A 22,201-nucleotide genomic window follows, 5' to 3' on the forward strand; every position below is an offset into this window, starting at 1 on the left:
TACTGTTTGTAACATCCCATCAGTCACATATGTAGATACCATGCCATCTTTCCACTTTTCTGTTAGCAGTTACTTTGTCCTTATCGTTCAGCTCACAAGCTCTCTGGAGCATTCCACTAACACTGTCACCTTGTCCTCCCTGCAGATACCACGCTCTGTCTGTAGTGAAGAATGTCCTCCTGGCTACAGACAGGCAGCCATCAAAGGAAAGCCAATTTGCTGCTTTGAATGCATTCCCTGTGCTCAGGAAGAGATCAGGGACCCAGGTAAGATATTCCTGGCCAACAGTAAATTTGGATCTATTTTGCCTCACAATTCATTTGGGATGGGAAACAAATCGACCTGGCTTCGAGCAAATGTGGAGTGGGCCAGGTCTACAGAATGAGAACTGCGCCCTCCTGGGCTTCTCTTCCAAAAATTGTCGTCTAAGGTCAGGCTGAAGTTTCACAGAACATTTTGAACATTTGTCCTCATTTGTTCTCAAGTATCATGGCTAATAGATTGTTTGGGGCATAAGTATTTTATTCATTTTATTTTCAGTTTCCATTTGTAATTGAAAGGTCACCTGAGGGTTGTTCAGGTCCTTGAGAACTGAGGGGCATATTATCAACAAATGGCGTTAAAATTATCGCCGCTTTAGCGGCAGAAAACTGCCACTAAAGCGGTGATAATGGGCTTGATAATATGCCGCAGAGAATTCCCATAGAAGCCCATGTTCTGGTGTCAACATGGGCTTCTATGGGAATTCTCTGCGGCATATTAATAATAAATTAAAATGCATTGCATATAGGCATTATATAAAATGCGTACAAAACATAGTTTAAAATAAAAGGCCCACTAATACAAAAGGCTTTTCCTAACATGGATGACTCTAAAATAAAAAGGGCAACTTTATAACACACAGGATTCACTTAGTGCAATGAAATATTTCATACCAGCTTTATATGATTTAATTTTTGTCTAACAAAGAAGGATTTAAGATGAAAAATCCTAAAATTCAGATAAAAGTTGCAAAACAATGAAAAGTGCAAAATGCTTTGCTTGCTTCGTCCATCACATGGGCAAGGGGTCTGATCCGGAGGATAAAACTTCATAGTTGGAAAGGCCACTAATTGATCTACAATACCACATCTCAGTCTTACCAAATAAGTGTGTCCACCCTCCTCAAGATCATGTGACATATATAAAAAAAACTGATGATTTTGTACCATTAACAGCTATTCGCTGGTCAGATCTATACTGCAAAAATGTATCTTTGATCGTCCTCTGCACGGGGTCTGACCATATTGGCAAATTAAACTGCATACTAAAGAAGGAGTTAATATACGATAATCATGGCATACATGAAGCCTTGTCCAAGAATAGGCAGTTTAAAATAATTGATTTAGTAAAACTGATATCCACCTTCGCCGATAGGGATAACCATAGTAACAAAGGTTGTACCAAAAGTATGTCTTCTAAATACAGAAAGGCCGACCTCCTGAGGAAGAATCATAGTTGAGGCAGAAGCCGGTAAGCAAAGTAGCCATTTTCAAAAACTATTTTCCTCCACTTGCGGGGCAGTACAGGTGGCCAACACTAGAGTCTAGCCCTATTTGTGGAGGTGGTCATCCCTCTAGTCTTGTAAAGTTTCCTTAATGGGTTGGCTACCTAACTTAGATGAACATTTTAAAATACCTTGTGAAACTCTACTAATTTTGGCTTCAGCGTTTTAAACCTGTTGGGCCCATAAACTGTTGTCTATAAATAAAATAACTAGAAAAAACAATGAGAGAGCAAGGGATAAGGCAGAGGGGGGCGTCCTGTTCCCCGGATGTGTACTAAACTTAAACAATATGGACGAACCCACTATATGTATATAGATAAGTCACTGTATGTAGTATGAACTTGGACCCATTAGGTGTTCTTAAAAGACCCCTCACACACCAACCTAGTTGGTGTCATGCTTCATCATTGGGGTCCCAACCGGGCGGCCTAGCGCCCCCCGGTTGTGCTACGATGCCTGATTACAGCGGAGCTGGTGTTGGTGCGTAAAGTGTGATGTGAAGTGATTTTTTTCAGTTAAAAATATCTCTGAGAATCCTTGCCTCTAATTTTAATGTTGGTGGCTCAGGATATGTCTAAAAATATATATGTGTAGTGCAACTATTCAGGGATTATTACCATTAAGTTGACTATGTATGGCGGTCTACATGTTTCAGCCCCTAGGAAGAAATGAAATGGGGCTTTCTTCAGGACCAGGTGAGTGATAGGTGAGTGGCAAAGGTGAAGGATGCCACGTGAAAACCAGTGCGGTACGTACATACGCGCTAAGGTGTGTGGTAAAAATGTCGGCGGACTCACTGACACTTTAAAAAGCAAAAATTCCTTGGGGGAAAAGAGAGACAAGACAGAACACATAATGTCACAACATAAAATGCAATCTTTATGGCTACATTGGTGTTCAGTAGTCATAGCAAGAAAGCTACTACAGTGACTGGTGTGTTGCCCATGCAAATTGCGACATGCAGGAATACTTTATGCATGCTGTGCCCGTAGGGAAATGGGCAATCTGGTTCATGGTGCGCTGTAAGGCGCTAGTCATTGGCTGCACAAGTGATGGCGCTGGCGCTAGGTGCAGTCTATAACTGTGCTAATTGTGGCACTGGGTCATGCGTGGGGGCCACTATAGTGGGTGCCTAGTGGTCCACAGCGCAGTAAGTGCAGGTCTGCTGTAGTCAGATCGTGCACTATGGTCGCTTAGTGCTCCTAAGTTAAATCACGAGTGTGAAATGCAAGATAATGTGAGGGAAATAACCATATTTAAAAAGAGGGAAATACACATTTAAAAAAAAAATGCACAAGTAATCGATTTAGTCATAGTTACAATGCTAATGGGTATAAGACAGATATTGAGGCTCGGGGGTGGGGTGCTCATCCAAGATTCCAATCTGAAATTCAAAGAGCGCCGGGATGAGCCCAATCGTCTAGGTAGGCTCTTTGTAATGGCACTACTGGAGCACTCAAAGTCTTACTTGGTAATGGAGATTCATCCGTTGCAAACTGGATGCTGTGGGAGTGAACATTTAGAGAAAAGGTGGGACATGCACCCGCCTTTGGCCAATTGCGTGGTTTCATTTTTGAAAGCCACACGCAAAGGCCAATAGAATGCGTGGAAGTTGAAAAACCACACGGAAAAGTTTCGGGGAAGTCTGGAGTGATTTCAAGATGCCTCCCCATAGATCAGCGCATGCGCGCTGCGCTAGGCTCGACCTAAGAACCAAGCTTCAAGGCAACATTGACTCTGTTCTATATAGGGTAGCTCATATGATGAACAATATGTGACCTCTCAATCCCTATTGAGTCTCAGGTGTGGAAAGACGCACCAGAGCCCCTCATCATCATTATCCATTGTGGAATTACAGGTGACATTGAATGGTAAGCAGCTTTGTGCCTAATGTGCCGCAAACATGAGAAATACAACCTACAGAGGGCTGAACAGTGATCATGTATCTGGCAATATAAGCCATATTTCATTTAGTTTCTTTCCTGTCACCAGGAACCGTTTAATGGCAAAATGGCAGAACAAATATTTCCGCTCAGTAACACATACATGTTTCACCCTTTTCATTGAGTTTACAAGTAAACAAGTTCTAAATGCTCTCCTGTCTCCTCATCCCTCTCTCTTGCCAGTCTGTGTCTGTATCCTCATGAACATAGCTGCCTAGGTATTTCTCAAGAGGCATTCCTCTCACACAGCTAAGTTGAATAATGTGTAAGACATAACAGTCATGTCATAGACAATCTTGGGGCATTAAAGAATTCCAAGCGCAGACTTGTCTTTGCATCAGAAGATGGAGCTGAATACAGCAAAATATTGTTTGATTGGTTCACATTTCCTTATCAATGCTATGCTGTAACTTTCTTCTCTTGCGTGTCTTTCGATTTGCAGAGAGCGATCAGCCACTGTCACAGTTTGTGACTTAGGAGACATATGGTGGAGAATTAAGTACACCTTAGCTTACAAATGTGATCTATTATTAACTCACAGAATTTCATTGGCTATATAAGTTATTTATACATTGACCAGTAATCCTTGACCTTATTAAACCCTTTCCAAGCATTAATCAATGGTACAGTGCGTGAATATGCACGTGGAATGTGTACTGCCACAGTACTCTCTTCTCCTAAAGCTGTATTTGGCATCTCTGATTGCCTGTTCTAATTTAGTTTTATTTAGAGTGTTTCGGGACACAGTTGAATATAACTAAATTTGTTGATATTGCTCAATGCCATTTCTCTATTTCTCTGTCTCTGAGGCAATAAATGCTTTCATTTATGTTATGTACTTACTTGAAAAGCACTAGATTGTGACATGTCTTCGCAGCACGGCTAAGAAGGAGTCAGTGACAGAAGTTAAGACTTAACCAACAAAGCACCTGAGTTCATAGAAGCCTTATAACCGCTATTTGAAAACAATATACAAAAATCTGAACCTTAATACAGAAAGCTGGCAAACCAACAGTGCATTGTAAGTTGTAAAGATAAACACAGAGAATAAATCAGGAAAATTGAAACACAAATCAAATAATCAAATAGATCAATCTAATTATTTATTTATGAATTAGCAACTAAACAAAAGTACCTTTTTTGATTTAAACCACAACAGAAAGGGAAACACTAGGAAGCTGGGGACATTAGGCAGGTGAATGTAAAGGGATAGAGGTGTTTCCTAACCTACAATAACAATTGCTTAAGTGTAAAATGATATTAAAACTAATCTGATAAATATTAACCTATAGACAAACAACAAGAATTCAGCATGCAAGTGTAGTTGATCCAGTATACAAGTAACAGAATATAAATAAAAATAGCTAATTCTGGTGGTTTTTGAATGCCAACACCACTTTTGAAAATTTTTAGAAAATATGCCCTCATTTAAGCTTCCCGAAACTGAGCTTCGCATGTCCAATAAATGATTTACATTGTGACCACATTTGTAGCACACTTTCTACATGATCATCTTTGCGTTCCTTAAAATCAGACATTAATTTCAGTGCATTACAATGGAACAAACATGTTGGAGTCTCAACACCAAAATAAAATCCAGCGTATGTACTTCATGCAAACTTTCACCAAAACACTACCATGAAAAGCACATCACATAACAAGTTTGTGAATTCTGCCCAATTTTTAAAGGTATATTATGCAATAGCAATTTCACCCATGGAGTGATTAATGAACACTCCACATGTAAGAGAGTTTACTTACCCAGACAGGTATATCTTTGTGCTTTCAACCGCCTGCCACACTACACAAGGCGAGTCCATGAAAGTCACGTTCGCGTGTGTGATATTGACGCACCCATACCACTTAACGCCCGAGGAGGCGTGCAGGTGAAATAGAGCTATATAAATTCGGTACCATCACATTAAGTGTGGAATCTATCACCACCTCGAACTTTAATGTTTATGTGCACAACCATATCTCACTATACCACACCATAGCTATGTGAGATACAGCAACAGTGCACATTGAGAAGAGCATGAGTGCATAAGAAAGTTTGAAACATCATACGCCTTTTGACTACATGACTATTGATTGTTAATATTTGTGTATGTCTTTGTTGGTTTGTTTTTCCCTTTCAGATAACTGCCGGGTCCCTATAAGGACCAGGTTCCCTCAGGAACAGCAGGTTTTAAATCTTTTTTCCTGTTTTTTCACATTCATGACCTCCAGTCAGGGTGAGCCTTAGCGCATTCATACCGCCGGGGTCTACGCACTGGTCCTGAAGAATGCCTAGCTAGTCGCAACATACAGGCAGAAACATGTTGACCACCCACAGTGAGACATAGATCACCCACAGTGAGAGATAGCTGAGACAACTATCCAGCATCAAAATCGCTCACTTCATCATTTAACCATTGGCCGACGAATAAACTTATTTTTGGACACAACCCTTCACTAGCACTTGTAAGAACATACAACAACGAACCAGCTCTGCAGTAATTCTGGCGTTGAAGCACACCGGGGAGGTACTCGACCTTCCTGGTGGGGCCCGATGATGAAGCATGTCACCAACTAGGTTGGTGAGTGAGAGCTTTCTAAATAATCAAATTTGATTCTTTTTGCTCGCTCTTCTCTTAAGAAGGCACACTCTTTTGTTGTTTTAACTATTTCCTCTGGGGGACCAAGAGTGCTCCTTATATACAAAAAAACCCTCTCTCTCTCGTTGTTTGATGAATTTACAGAATAGTCTGTTTTATACTAATGTATGCCAAGAGTGATTGAGTAGTACTGACCAATCCTGATGTAGAATACATTTTCTGCAAAATGTTCATCCAAACTAGTATGGAACTATTCATATCCAACTCATTTTCACCCAAAACTATCATTTGGAATGCTCTAGAGGCAATTGCACAATGAAGGAAAATACAATATACAGTATGTCCTGACTCTTCATACCTGGCGGTATGATCTAAATCTAGATCAATAGCCGAGCTCTAGTATATATTTTCCCTAAACGTTTTCCCCTTCTGTTTTCTGAAATATGTTTTTATTGGCATTAGGAATCTGCACTTTATCACTGCCAACCAGTGCTAAGGGGCTTGTGCCCTCTCCCTAAAACATGGTACAACTGGCTTATATCTGTTTGGCATATTTATTTACATATAAAGTTTTAGTATGTGCTACTACATGTACCCTGGGACTGTACATTAAACGCTACTAGTGTGCCCTTAGAACTTGTTGTGCCTCTCACTAAAGTATTGCTCTTAAAAATCTCTGCGGCCTGCCATTGCAGCCTACAGCACAGTTTTAAATAGTCAATTTGGCCTCGCAAAATAAACCTTTTGCCACGCCTAAAGTTTCATTTTTAAACCATATCACCCCCAAGGAATGCCTTGAAAGCCTATTGGGCAGGGTGTACTTTATTTAAAAAGAAAGACATGTAGGTTAATGTTTTATATGTTCTGGTAATGAGGAATAGGTGGGAGAAGGTAAGAATATCATGTCTGGATTCAAATACATTGTAATTTAAAATCCTCTTTGAGTTACAATTCTGAAATTCTGAAAAGGAAAGTTTTAGAAAGTTTACATTTTCCTGCCCTAACCATTGGATGCCTGCTGCCAGAGTCCTGACTGACTCACATGACTGTGAATGGCTCTGCTGTTCGGCTTTGTGTTTTCCTCCCAGAATGAACGTGGGCATGTGTGACAAAGGACACTAGGTGTTGGGAGAATGGGCCATCATGTCTGGGGTAGATACTGTTCCCTTCCCCACTTACACTTCACGGAGCTGCTTCTAGCACACACACAAAGGAACCTGATACTAGTCTTGTTTCACTCTAGACTTCTTGAAACCTTGGCAGGAGAAGGGAGGTACTTTCCAAAACTAGATGTGGTTATAGTGCAGGAAAGACCTCACTTCAAAGGCTGGCAACAGGTATAAATGTTGGACATCTTGAGACACTCATCAGTGTGCTCCAGGACCTGTAGACTATTGAAGAAGTACTGTCTTGTTTGCCAGAAGACTGCCCTAATGCCACCAAAGAACTGCCCTGCTGCTTGAGGCCTGCTATTTTCCCCAGAGGACTGTGATGCTGCTTGAAACCTATCCTGCTCCATGCAAAGAAAGGCTGGACCTTTTCCCTTCATCCCATACTAACCTGAGTGACTTCAAGGACAAAATTGGTTGTGTGGATGCTGGAAGATTTAGGGTTCATGATGAACAGAGACAAATCTTGTTTGGAACCAGCACAGGAGATTACGTTTTTAGGTTTCTATACACAGATCTTGGAAGTTGTGTTGAAGTTACCGATGGAGGAAGTGAAGAGAATTTGCAAGGAATTGAAAAGAGAAAGGGATTCAGATTGGATCATATTGAGTCAGTTACAGAGGTTACTAGGTCTGTTGTCGGCTCTGATTCAGGTAATCTTTTCACCTCCATATATTACAGGGCTCTTCAAAGGTTGAAAGGTTGTCATTTTTGGTTAGGGTGAAGTTCCCAGAAGGTGAGAATGAATGAAGAAATGATAGAAGCATTGGAAGGGTAGTTGATGAACATTGATGCATATAAGGGCAATTTTCAAGGAATTTCCGTAAATAGTAATAATGTCAGCTGAAAGTCTGAATGGTTGGGGTTCAAAATGTAAATCAGTGACAATGGGGGATAGAGGTTGAAAGAAGAGAAGAAGATACAGTTCAATAGTCTGGAACTCCTGGCAGGTTTGTTTGTATTGAGGAGTTTTGTAAAGAATCAGGCAAAATGGTGTGTGCTGTTGAAGATGATCAATGTGTCAGCAGTGCGTACTGACAACAAGTTGGATGGTCCGCGCTCAAGAGGTTTGGCAGAGATGGCAAAAGGATTTTGGAGATTTTGCTTGGACAGGGAGATAATGGTGCAGACTTAACAAATTCCAGGGAAGAACAATTTAGAGGCGTATTGGAATTCAAGGTATTTAATAGATGTGAGCAATTGAAGGTTGGACAGGGAATTGTTCATGAGTTTGGTGACAAGATGGGGACCCTTGGAAGTGGATTTATTTTAAGATAGACTAATTGCATGGTTGCCAATGTTTTTCAGCTGGAGATCCAATCCGTAAGTGATAGGTGTAGATGTGTTTCTACAGTATTGGGGAGAGGAAGGATGAATGTTTTTCCTCCTTTCTCAATGATACAGAGAGTGCTAATGAAAGAAAGTAGAGAGAAACTTAAGTTTGTGTTAGTCAGTCCATTCTGCCAATCTCAGGTGTGGTTTCCAGATGTGATGAACTTGTTGTTGGACGATCTAGTTTTGTTACCATGTTTCCCTCAAGTGCCATTGAATGCTCAGGGGAATTGTGACAAGATGATAGAAGCAGGACAGTTGATTTTGAGAGGCTGGTTGATTTCAGGAGAGTTTGGCAAGTGTCTACGCTATCGAAAGAGGCTTCAGAACTCATTGAGGAGTCATGGGCAGTAGGAACAATGAGGGCATCAATGGAGTGGTATGAATGATTTTACGTATGATAATTATTTTTCTGACCCTGTGTAACGTTTTTCTTTGTAGAGTTTTTCATGATTTTATATGCTTTTATGATTCTTTAAAAAGAATTCAAATAAAGATTTGTTTGACTTTGACTTTGACTAACTAGGGCATACAGGTTAGTATGGAGAAAATGGTGTAGTTAATGTGTTGTGAGAGCTTTGGATCCCATATCACCGTACCTGTAGTGGAGGTAGTAAATAATTTGACAGAATTGTTAAAAAAAAATCTGGCATATAATTCAGTTACTTTAAGTATGTCCGCAATTTTAGCAGGAAATGAGTTGGTGGCTGGAATACCAGTTGGTCAGCATGTGTTGGTGAAGAGAATAGTTAAGTGTGTGCGGGTGGATTTTCCTCCAAAAGTGAAGCATTTTTCTCAAAGGGATCTCTCTCAAGTGTGAAGGAAGATGGGAGGAAATGATTGTTTGACTTTAAAGTTATCTTGGAAAATGTTGATTTTACTTTGTTTGGTTTCCTTTAAGAGAGTATCTGATATTAGAGCTTTGGAGGTAACTTCTATGAGTTTCCAGCATGAAGGTGTGTGTTTTAAGTTACAAAAGACTATGTCTAGGACCCTTTTGTATCCTAGTATAGAGGAACATGATGATTTGTGTGTGGTACATTGTTTGAAAGAATACAAGAGAAATACTGCGAGGTTGAAAAAACAAGGATGTTCACAGTTATTGATTTCTTTTAGGCAACCTTTAAAGGCTGTGTCAGCAACTACTTTGGCAAGATGGGATAAGGAGGTGATGAAAATGGCAGGTATTGATATAAGCATTTTTAAGGCAGGGGGCGATGGCTAGTAAAAAACATTTGACAGGTTCCAGAATAAGTAGTATCATGAAGGCTACATATTGGTCTAGTAATTCAACGATTAAAATAGTTTACTTTGAGCCTGTGGAACATGCTGTAAACAGGAAATTGGATGAGCTATGAACATGGATAACATTGGCCCCCGGAACTTGCCATAAAATGCAGATTTTCAACAGTTTTAATGGGAAGAAAATCATCATTTTATTAAAGGCGCTTTGCAATAAGGAGCTTCAAGAATTTAGATGTTTTTGCTTCTGTTGGATTTGCAGTTTAATATGAAGATCAACTTTTTTTTTCACAGCAAGACAAGTCGAAAGTTGGCTGTGCATTTATTGAATATATGCCTGTTCTAAGGATTCTAGAGTGTTGCTGTTCTTCTAATTCAGTGTTCTTGTTGATGTTGTTTATGTGTATGATGCAATAAAATAGATGATGCATAGTATTATACCCCATGCCTTTAATAAAATCATGATTTTCCTTCCATTAAAAGTGTGAAAAATTAGCATTTTCACATACATTCATCTTATTCCTCAATACAGACAAGCAGGGCCACACTAACAATATAATGAAAGGGAAATACAGCAAAGAAAAATGGGCCATGTTAAATACCACAATGTATCAATTCCTTGAGAGCTCTTATTTCATCTTTATTTGTCATAAGGTACAAATGGTGTCTTTCAATTTAACATATAATATAAATAGCCAGGTAGAGAAAAGCATCAAATTTAACCATAGATAAAAAACAAAGTGACTCCCCATGTTGTCAGTCTGCCTACTACTGATCCAAAAGTCAGCACTGACTGCACAAAAATTCACTCAAATTATCTAAAGGTGAAAATCAGTAATTTAGTATATGTTAGGAGGCCCACCAGCCTGTCCTCTACTGTCCCGACAGAAGTTCACCCACATAGCTAGAGATCCTTGCTGCGTCAGCTGATACCATTTTAGAAAAAATGCTCTAGCGTAAACAGAATCAAAACTGTTAAGTCGGCCAGCCACCATGTCTTGGCCTTGAGGATGTATCCACAGACATCAGTCTGGTAATGTAAAATGGTGGGTTTCATAATTCTATTAGGGAAGAAACACATTTGTACACAAACTGTAAGACGAGTCAACTTACATTGATGGCAGATATTACACATGAGTTAAGTAATTGTACTCATCAGGATTTGCAATGCTATCCCTGATGGTCATACAACTGTCGTACTTCCAGCCTTCCTAGAAACTTTACACAGACTTTTGTTGTCCTTTTTCCAATCCATAGACATAGAAACTGTATTTATTTTGATTAATTAAAAATCTTAAAAAAAGAAAACACCAATAACTAAAATTCACAAAACAGATAATAAGTTCTGAACAGGATTAACACTGATGTAAAATCCACAAATGCATAACTGCTGTCAGGGGTTTGCGAGATTGGCAGCTGGATCAAAGTACAAGTGTACAGATAAAAGGGGTTTTACCAGCCTGCTTTCTAAAGCTAAATCAGGCACACAACTGTCTTTGGAATCAAGCCTTCAACTTTGTCAAGAGGTTCCTGGATGCCAAATGTTTCCCAAGATATTGATGATGATAAATGTTCCCCGGAGGTCAACCTGTCCCAGATGTCACAGCAGATACTAGAGGTCCGGGGGTACAAGAGTGGTAAATAAGGTGCAGCTTGCAGATGACCTCTTTTAAAGTCAAGAGTCTATTTAGGTCAAAAGGTCCAGTGAGCCAGAAAATATTCTTAAAGAGCCGCTTTGCAGATTAGCAGCAGTACATGGGTACTGTGTGGAGGTTGACTGGCCTGGGACATGTCTGATGGCCTCCCAAAAATCCTGATTTAAAAGCAAGCATCGAAGATGAAATTAGCTTTTACAGGCTGTTCTATAAGGTTAGAAACTTTGGACAACTGTGATTTTATTGAGGATCTTCAAAGAGCCGGGATGGCCCAGGGTCTTGATATCAGTGACTCTATCCCAGATAATAGCCTGGCCCAGATGTTTTTGTGTTTATAATCATCCCCTTGCTTGTGGTTGTTTTCAATGCAAGTCAATATGAGCATTTGCTTGTTCAATTCACAAAATTCACCCAAAAGATTGGTGTACATGTATTCATCCTTTAATTTAATGTGGCTTCCAACCCATATGGAAGTGAAGTAATGCGTGATTGTGGAGAATAAACTTGGATGAATTTGACTGAAGGACACTAAATTTGCTAAGGGTTGGTGGCCACATTAAATAGAATGGATTTTGAAAGACATAAGGGGCCCGAATCACAAAAATAATCCGAGACAAAATCCTAACTTTACGACTTTCGGTATTCACAAAAGGCATTTAGGAGTAGTAAAACTAGGATTCATAGATTTACCAGTCCTAAATGCCCTTTGTGAAGTTTGGATTTTGTCTCAGTTTGGGCTCTGCATGTTTCAATGTAAATGTTATTTGTATTATATTACATTAAAATGTATTTATGTTATCATTGTATAATAGGAAATACCACCTAAAGTGAAAAAACGTTGTTATACTATTGTGTATTAGAAATTATTAAAAGCGAGTAATTAGAAGTACTTTAATGATATTTTATTAAAAATGAACATTACATTATTTATTAAATGCAGAAAATGATTATTAAATGAAGTACGATTTAAATAAAATGTTTTATTCTCAGAAAATATTTTTGAATTAAATTTAATGTAATTATATTTTAACTACTTTTAATTTATTTATTATCACATTATTTCTATGAAGTGTTATGTTATGTCCATACCGCCAATTTGTTTCTATGAAAGGGTGTTCAGGCACCAGTGTTTGGCCATGTATGGTGCTGGACTTACTCCAGCTCTGAGTTGGTTTCGATTTAAAACAGCATTCGGTCATTCTAGCTGTAGTAATTTTTGAATTACAGTTTGTATATAGGAATGGTCTTACTTACATTTGTGGGGTGCACATTTCTGCTTAAACGCCTCTTACTTCCTTAAACCCTCCCATTTTACATGAAGTTGTTCCCATTTTCCAGCCATTCACCTGTGTCCCTTATAAGTGTATTACTAAAATGTGTGCTGACTTGTTTGAAGACTCCCTAGTCAGGTGGACATCTCTGCACAGAAAAAGAAAGGAGAGGTGGCGATGGAACCTCAGCACATAGGGTTTTGAATAGCATTTTTCAGTATGTTAGCAGTGCAATTGTAATTCTACAAACATACTACAAAACACAGTTTGTGAATAGTCCTCTTAGACTGTAACTTAACATATCATGTATCTCTCCCTTTTCCCCTATCTGCGTATACCGGCCACGACGTGACATCTGCGTAGGCTGGTATAGGCAGAACGGGGCATGGGGGATCCACATCACTGCCGCAGCAACCCTGCTTGGAATGAAGGTTTATGGTCTGAGTTCTGCTGCTTAGGTGGTTGCCTTCACTAAAGAAGTCACAGATGATTTGGGGGCACTTACCAGTTCTGCTCATTTGTTTTCCATCCAATAAATAATGTGATAACAGCTACAATAAAAAGACTATTGAAAGATGTAGACATGTGTCTTTATATTACACTTCTAATATTTCCCATCTTCATAAAAGCCATCTAAATTATTTTTAAATGTCAATATTGCCTCCCTTGGACAGATTGTATTCTTTTGTTTGAGCACTTTTCAGACATCTCTCTCATCAAAAGGAAACAACTCTATTACCCTTTAAACATGCCCACACATTTTTAGCAAAATATATGTTAATATTAAAAAATACGATCTTGATGTACACCATGATATGTACGTTTAATAACAAACTTGCATCTTCGATGTTGAATTCACCCAACATAATCTCCCCCTCAACATGGAGTCCGAAGTACATGGTCAGGTAGGCCCTGTGACCCAAGCCTGAAGCAACTGATTGACAAATCACAGGTGGGGGTGGACATGTACCCCTTAGACAAATGCACAGACTGGAAAACCCAGATGTAGCCCATAGATAAGTAGTGACACCACAATGGTCTCAGGAGGTTCACCTCAATAAAACACAATTAGCCGAAGGAGCGCACATTCCCAAAAATACCATAAAGTTATGTTCCACACATAGGGGCTTTTTTACATGGGAAAAGTGACGCAAAAGTGGCGCAAGGGGCTTGAAAATCTGCCCCTCAGTTAGGAACGCAGAGCACACTTCATGCAGTGATCATGCGCTTCCCATGTCGGACATCTCAACACATACTCACAGGCAACACATTGTGTCCATGCAATGGCGAGACCCACCTGCACGTTTTATCAAACAACAAGATTTATGGCACCTTTACTAGGCCCAGAGTTCTGTCTCCAAAGGCATGCACAAATGACTTCATGATGCTTCACGTAATGTATAAAATTATGGCTGAAACCAATGTGCTTTGAGACAGTCTTTAGACACCAACGTTTTTGCCTGTTCTCCCTGCGGCTGTATTTAATTAAACAAGCTGTTCCTGTTTTGCCAAATGCCACTTGTCTTTCATTTTTTAAGGTTTTCCTAATAGCAGAGAGGCCCTTATGCTAGAACCCATCCGCAATATATGGAGCTTTTATAGACCGTTCCACACATGCAACAATTGGATACTTGTGACAGAAACCAAAACTGTGATAACATTGCAGATGTACAGCGATCTCATCAGTAAGGCTAATAAAAGAGTTTGAAAAGTGATACAACCAATGTAAATTTCCAGGTGCTGAACTAGCATCTTGATAATCCTCACATAGTATGGCTTACCACGAGGGAGAATCTAAGTGTGCCAGAAGCCATTTGGTCTGTGTAACCATACTAATATGGGCAAAGAAGATAGTGTCTGCAAAAGCACCATAGTTCCACATATCATGGTAATGAGAGCTTAAATTTGGTCAATTTTTCAATCATTCAAATGCTCCTTGAAATGATGGAGTGTGACCTTAGCAACAATTTCTTTCTGTGGGACGCAACAATATTTTTAAAGAAATATGGAGTAGCCAATGTTTTTTGCTTTCACTTTTGCAAATCTTATGATAAGTTAATGGACCTGTAACGTGGCTCGGGATCATTGCTTTGAGACGTGGGTAAAGAATATTAATTAGGCTTAGATATTGATGCCCCACTTCTAATTTGATCTAGTGTTTTAAAGCCTTCTCAATAATAATGATTTCAATATACGTTCCACTTCTGCCTACACTTTGGGAATTTGGATATCTGGATTGGTTATAATTTGTGGGAAAAAGAATGGATAAAAAGTGAACTGTTTTGTAATCTCACATCTACCAAACCAGTATTACATGCTCACAACTGCCTTCCGCAAAACGAATTGAAAGTAGGTCATATGGAAGAAAGACTAGCAGCCAGAGGTTGCAGTTGTGAAGTTACCAGCATAGAGTGCTAAATTAAATAGACTGCCTCATAGTAACAACATTGCATTAGCACCTAAAAGTAAACAGCAATATATAAAATGCACACATAGATTGATAACTAAATTCAGAGTAAGAACAATAAATTCAGACATTTTTGACACATATATTGGAACACTGGATATGCTGATCCAAAGTTCCAGGAAAAGGTTTCATAAGCCCCAATGTTCTTATACACCTGGTTGACTCATTTCGAGAAATGACTACTCGTTGTCATTTTCTTTTTTAAGTTTGAAAGATAACGTTTGATAACATTCCATATAAGACAATGAGTGTACAAGCAATTAAAACAGCAGGGTTACAAGAAGAACATTGAAGTCATCATAGATAGGAAAAGATGAAAAGGGAAAAGATCTAATATCTCCTGAATAATTAATAGATATATTATCATTGCGAAAGCATAAGAAACAAATATGCATTATTATCGAAATATATAACAATTGTTTATAACAGTAATAGGAAATCAAGGAAGATATAGGGTTGACATAAGCTTGGTTCAGACTAGCCTGTGAATATAACAAGCACCTTACCACCATGCTTGAAAAAAAAAAATTTTGGAGGAGTCTTTCCATCACTTGGTGATCTGTTAAAATGCAACTGCAAAAATTAAATATAGCATATCAAACTTATCAGGATGAGCAAATCAATCCACTGAGATACTACCTAACAATATATTGTTTAAATTAAAAGGGATTTGGGTGTCATTTTCAGAATTTCAACCAAAAATGAGATGTTGATGTTCTGACAAATAGCATATGCTTGAGGTTACTCTGCGAGATTGCGAGACCAACAGGAGGAGGATGTGTGACTTATTTCGTGGAAAGTGGATGGGGTAATCAATAGTCTGTTTTGATATATAAAATAAAGTGTGAATAATATTAGCTTCTCTACAGGATTTCCTTAACTTAGGTCAAATTCTTTCCCATAAGTGAATTGGGATGGGTGTGTCCAAGTCACATTCCCATTGTAATTCCACATCAGTCCTGTCTCGATCTTCTGGAGGAGCAAATGAGTTTATTATAAACTTGTGATGCTGAGGAAAAGGATAGCAAAGATGTGGAAGATGTTCATAGGCTTCATGTGTCACAGATATTAATAACAGATTTTTAATGTAACACAAGAGAGGGAAGGTAAAAGGCTATTGGGCTTGTGCAAAAGAAAGACGAATTATTATTAATAGTTGATTAATCCATTTTAGGCCAAAAAATAGTTTTATTATTGATGTTAACATATTTAACATGCAAAATTGACCAATGAAGGAATATTGGACTTAGAAGCTTACATGTATTTTTTAGGATAGGAAAAGACCTAGAAAAGGTTTCTGAGTAAAAACAAACAACACTCGAAGGGAGAAAGGGTGAGGAATTTATTTTTCAACGTCAATCCAAAGTGTTGGATGTAATGGATGTCATGGACTCGTCCTCAGCTAGTGAAAAAGAAGCTTGTTTGACAAAAATGCAGGATGGTATGAACAAAAATCTGGAAAATGTACACCTTTCATATGTTTAGGTCATTTAAGTTTTTGAAGTAACACATAGGGTTTTTTAATATTCCACAAGAAGCAGGATAAGATTGAGTAATAAAAAAAAAAATCCACGACCGTTTATAGGAATATTAGATAAGTTAAAAGGTATTATCTGATCTAACATCATCTTTAGGGACTTTAACTAACCCCACCGAGATAAAACAGAGGATTCCATTTTGTATAGGAGAAGTGATAGTGTCTGTGGTCCTTTTCTTACCAAAAAGAAAAACTGTCTATAAACCAAAGATAACGGGTGATTTATTCAATAATTGATGAAATTTCAATGAGAATTCACATTAGAATACTAAATATGAGAAGTTTTCTTCCTCGCTCACGTTCACCATCATCAAAGTTAGCGAGCGCAAGCGGGGAAAATGCACCCCCGGTGAGAATTTTCCTCATTCGCCAACATCAAGTTGGCGAGCGTGAGCGTGGAAAATAAACCTCCTGGCGTGATTTCGCAACGCGGGGGGGGGGGGGTTCTCATTGAGAGTGGTCGCGTATGCTCGCAACCGTGCACGTTTAGAAACTGCCGCTCGAGTAAAAATGTACTTGAGCGGCAGAAAAGGTAAGGTTGCATTGTGCATGGTGCTGTTCGCAATGATTGCACAGTGCGGACAAGCATCCGGCACTGTGCAATCACCGTGAATGGCATTTTTCTACCATATTCCGCCGCTCACGGCGGAGGTTTTTTTTCACTTTGCGTAGCTTTGCGTAGTGCAACTCCGCAAACTCCGCCCAGGGTTAGTGGTAATGTTATATAGGAAACTATAATGGATCCATGGAGGCAACAGGGAATTAAGATTACACCATATGGAAAACTGGATTATGCACTAAATCACCAGGAGGAGTTACTACAGAAGAGGGACTACATGTATTTATGTAAATGTAAATTTAGCAGCTTACTAGAAACCTTGAAATTTGTCAGGAAGGCCATGAGGCTACGATCACTTTGCACCATCTTGTTTAGCAAACCCCAGAAATTGGGTGTTTCCATTCCACAGGTGCATAGACCCAACTATACTTACACATTAGGTTTTGTCATTTCTGAAATGCTGGTAAATGGACTTTTGAATTGAGTTTTGACAATATTGACCATGTAAGTAAAGGTGTGAGCTGTTTATATGTGGTTTTGCTATCTTCTTCATAGATTGCTTATAATAAAGATAATTCTAAAGTCTATTGGTCACAATGTAAACACACATATTTTGTTATAATCCATTTTTGGAATAATACTTTGACTGTACATGTCTGTGATTTTTGTACCACTTAAATTCTTCCTCTAAAATTGTTGAATGTGCAATCTCTCTCATAGAAGAAAACTGGAATGGGTCAGGAGGCACTTTTTCACCTTTTACACTTTGCACAATGCACTTTAAAATTCAGTTCATGGATTGACATTTCCTCTCCTAAAGCTAGAGGGCTTTTTTGAGCACTGGCCCTTCTGATGCTGCACAACAAAGCTGGTCTTTGAATATTGATGTGTTATGCTGCTATTGCTGTTTAATATGTTCAATGAGGATTGGTAATTACAAAACAGTAACCTGGCAGGTATACTGGGACTTGTTAATCCAAACACTGAAAAGGAAAGGTACAACTGCAAGACCAGAACACTTTGGGGCATATTTACTAACATTTTGCATCATGTTTGCACCACTTTTCTGACACATCCATGACGCAAAGATGCTAGTAGATATCTACAAAGCCACATAAGGGAAGATTTGTGCACCGTTGCGTTGCTTTGTAAAAAAATGTAACACAATGAAGCGGCTTTCACTGCATTGCGTTACATTTAATTCTGGGAGGCATTTCATGGGTGGAACATGGGAGTTCTGATGCATTCACCCATGAATTTCACGCAATCCCAAACACACATAGGTTTGTAAACCTGTGATTGGGTGAAATTGCTATGCCTCCCAGAGTATGGCATAGCAAGGAAAAAACTATTGACTCGTTAGTTCATCTTTTTATGTTTGTAGCAATCTGCAACACACAGAGAAAAAGGAAAATGCCTCAAAAGAGAGATTGTTTTTGTGTAGGAAGGTATACCTTCCTGAACAAAAACAATTCTCTTTGCAATGCAGGCACCCTTGCACCATGGTGCAAAGGGTCCCTGCTTTGGCGCTAGGTTGCCCGGAGTGGGCAAGCGCAAGGAAAGAGGAGAAATGCTCCATATCTTAGTGAATGTGAAGCATGTCTGCCCTTTTTCTTTCATGCAACACAGTGCAGCAACTTTGCTTGTTGCCCTGCTATCTGTGAAAGCTTAGTAAATAAGCCTCTTGGTTCCATTAATGGAATATCAAAGTGCTCCTGGTAGCTGAACATCTTCTGCAGCTCTGCTATGGGTGCAGTGGTCACGTGATGTAATAGGCGTGGGCAGGATGTACTGTGCAATTTTATAGTTCTCAGAGTGGCACACAGAAGGTGAGGGAATACATCATGCAATTCCCCAACTCTGATAGCATGAACACAATGGAACACTGCGAATATACATCACCTGGTCCCTAGCTTGTGAATTTAAGGCTAAAACAAAGACGCAATAAAAGACACCATATTGGAACAATGCTGGTATTAGGGAAAAATCCAGGTCTGAGAGAACATTCATGATAGCTATCTAGTTTATCAATTAGGTCTTCATTTATCTTCTGCTTGCATTCATCCTCATTTTCATTAATTTTACTGGAACCTTTTGACTTGCAATATTTGTTCTGCATTCTCTTAGGTTGTTTTTCTTTTTATTTGGTTTTTGTTAATTGTTTTTCTGTTTCCTATATGTATGTGTTTGCTACTTGTTTTTTTGACTCTCCTCTGTCCAAAGACACATTCTAGGATCACTTTTTGATACACTTTCCACTTTAGCAAGACTGCTGACTTAGCCAATGATTGTTACTATAAATATTGTTAAAGGTGGACTATTCCAAATTGTAATCCACAATAGATACTTTTGTTAAATTGTATTATTTCCACTATCTTTTAGACTTAAAAGACAAATTAGATAAACACTTGAACTAAATTAGCTCCAACACTGTATTGCAGCATCTGTTAAACTCTTGATGATTGTGTAGCCTAAATGTCTCTTATGATGGATGCATTTGACACTTACTAATGGGAACAGCAACATTAGGATTCCTCCTTATTGTGTCAACAAATGACAGTAAAAGTCTTGACAAATAGCCTTAACATCATTCTATTGGGAGAACAATATATAAAGGATATTACTATTTTGCCGGAAGTACTTAAAATCTTGCACCATTCCTGTTCTAGTCAGACTTAGCAGAATCTGGAAGCAACCACCACATACAGAAGAATTGTAGACCAGTACACTTGTGAATATTTTAGAAACACTTGTTACTAACTCTGTCATGGGTCACAGATCTCACCCCTTCAAGCAGGACTCCTTCACGCTTGCCAGTCATTCTCCTAAGTTTTCCACCCAGAAGAAAAGGCCGGGAATACAATTGTTATCAATAGGTTTCCATAATGACTGGGACACTTTTCTGATGAAGACGAGCTATTGGCACTACCAAGTAGAGGGAATTATATTCTCATCTCATCAGCAAAAAGTGAATTATATAAAGAGCAATGGTTTTCATTAATTAAGCTTTTCTAGAGTGATATATAGAAATCCAAGCTTGTTATTAAAGTTTGGCATTCTGAACAAACTGCATTTGTTCTTTCTACCCACCCACTTTCACATGACTTGCCACCTTCACTCACCACTTGTTTGGCCATTTAAACGTGAGGGGCTCCAGTTACCTGATCCCACCCGATGAAGTCACTCACTGTCAAATATTGTGCTAAATATACCTAGTTCCATGACTTCTCTATTTGGGCAGACCTCAAAAGAAACAACTTTCAGATTCCTGGATAAAAATTAAACCTGACTATTCCAAAGCATGTGCAAATTAATGAGAAATTTCTTACTGACATCCTTAATATCAGATTTGTGTGAGGAAAAAATTCAAAGAGCTTCCAATGTGAAACGTATTTCTAAAATAAATAACCATTGATAAAGCAATAAAAAAGATAAATGTTTACTTCACTCTTGAAAGGAAACATATAATTTGTAATCTTTTTTTTTCTTCAGATACAGATGAATGTATGAAATGTCCAGATGACCAATGGCCCAGTAGTAAACATGACCAGTGCATCCCAAAAGTGATAGAATTCCTTTCTTTTGATGAGCCCCTTGGACTTACACTCTCCTTCGCTGCTGCCTTCTTGGCTCTCATAGCTGCTTGCGTACTAGGAATCTTTCTTAAATATGGTTCCACTCCTATCGTCAAAGCCAACAACCGAAGACTCAGTTACCTGCTCCTCCTCTTCTTAAAGCTCTGTTTCCTCTGTTCCTTCATATTCATCGGTCGACCCACAAAACTATCCTGCATGCTTCGTCAAACTATCTTTGGTATTATTTTTTCCATCAGTGTCTCCATGGTCCTCGCAAAGACTATACTTACTGTTATTGCCTTCAAAGCCAAACTCCCCAACAGCCCGGCGAGGAAGTTGTTGGGAGGAAAGACTCCAAGTTGTATAGTCTCTCTTTGCTCTCTGATACAAGTCGTTATATGCGTTCTTTGGTTGGCGAAATCTCCTCCATTTCCAGAGCCTGACCTCTTGTCCTATAATGAAAAGATAATTGTCGAATGTAATGAAGGTAAACATTTCTTCTACTGGATGCTTGGATACATGGGCCTCCTGGCCACAGTCAGCTTCATAGTGGCCTTTGTCTCAAGGGATCTCCCTGGAAGTTTCAACGAGGCCAAGCTGATCACCTTCAGTATGGTGGTGTTTGTCAGTGTGTGGATCTCCTTCATCCCGGCATACCTGAGCACACAAGGGAAGTACATGGTGGCTGTGGAGGTGTTTGCCATCCTCTGCTCCAGTGCTGGACTGCTGGGGTGTATCTTCTTTCCCAAGTGCTATATCATTCTGTTCAGGCCTGATATGAACAACAGACATAATATTATTGGAAGAAAAAATGTTGGTACTATCAGAAAACATCAAGAGCACAAAAGAAGAAGGAGTTAGCTGGTGAAGGCATGGACAGAATAAGCCTAAACAATATGCTAATAATAGAAATATTAATAATAATAATGTAGCCGCAAGAGGGACTGTGACTACAGATAAAGCAATCAGTAGACTAGAATCCAGAAACGCAACCGCTCAGTGGACTTTTCACAAGCTCATGGAAGGCACTAGGGGGATATCGACGAGTATGCCTAACAGCATGTCACACAAATGCGTACCACAGCACATTTAGGGCCATATTCATAATGAAGTGATGGAGTGTGACTTTAGCCTTCTTGACTTAACGCCGCGCTCTGCCACTTCTGAAACGCAGGGTTGCACTATATTTAGAACGATACAGTGCTGCCCTGCATTTCACCCTGCGCTAGTGTTAAATTTAGCTGCCTAGCGCTAACGCAGGCAATCTTGCACCATTGTGCAAGGGGGCCTGTATTGCAGGGTAAGATT

The 22,201-nt window shown here is 39.1% G+C and overlaps 1 protein-coding gene across 1 annotated transcript; it reads left to right on the top strand.

Annotated features, from left to right (window-relative positions):
• Positions 1 to 40: 40 nt before the first annotated feature.
• LOC146808551 (vomeronasal type-2 receptor 26-like) lies at positions 41 to 21,754 on the top strand. Its single transcript, XM_085623999.1, has 2 exons — positions 41 to 266; positions 20,811 to 21,754. The coding sequence occupies exons 1-2, from the start codon at positions 41 to 43 to the stop codon at positions 21,752 to 21,754; spliced, it is 1,170 nt and encodes a 389-aa protein (XP_085480125.1).
• Positions 21,755 to 22,201: the final 447 nt, after the last annotated feature.

Source organism: Triturus cristatus, chromosome 8, assembly GCF_964204655.1.
Source record: "Triturus cristatus chromosome 8, aTriCri1.1, whole genome shotgun sequence".
Classification (NCBI taxonomy): Eukaryota; Metazoa; Chordata; class Amphibia; order Caudata; family Salamandridae; genus Triturus; species Triturus cristatus.

Bases quoted from the DNA above. Each gene is read 5' to 3' on its own strand.
- LOC146808551 (XM_085623999.1), top strand. From the start codon at position 41: ATGCCATCTTTCCACTTTTCTGTTAGCAGTTACTTTGTCCTTATCGTT. The intron at 267-20,810 runs GTAAGATATTCC...TTTTTTCTTCAG, and splicing joins GGAAGAGATCAGGGACCCAG to ATACAGATGAATGTATGAAA.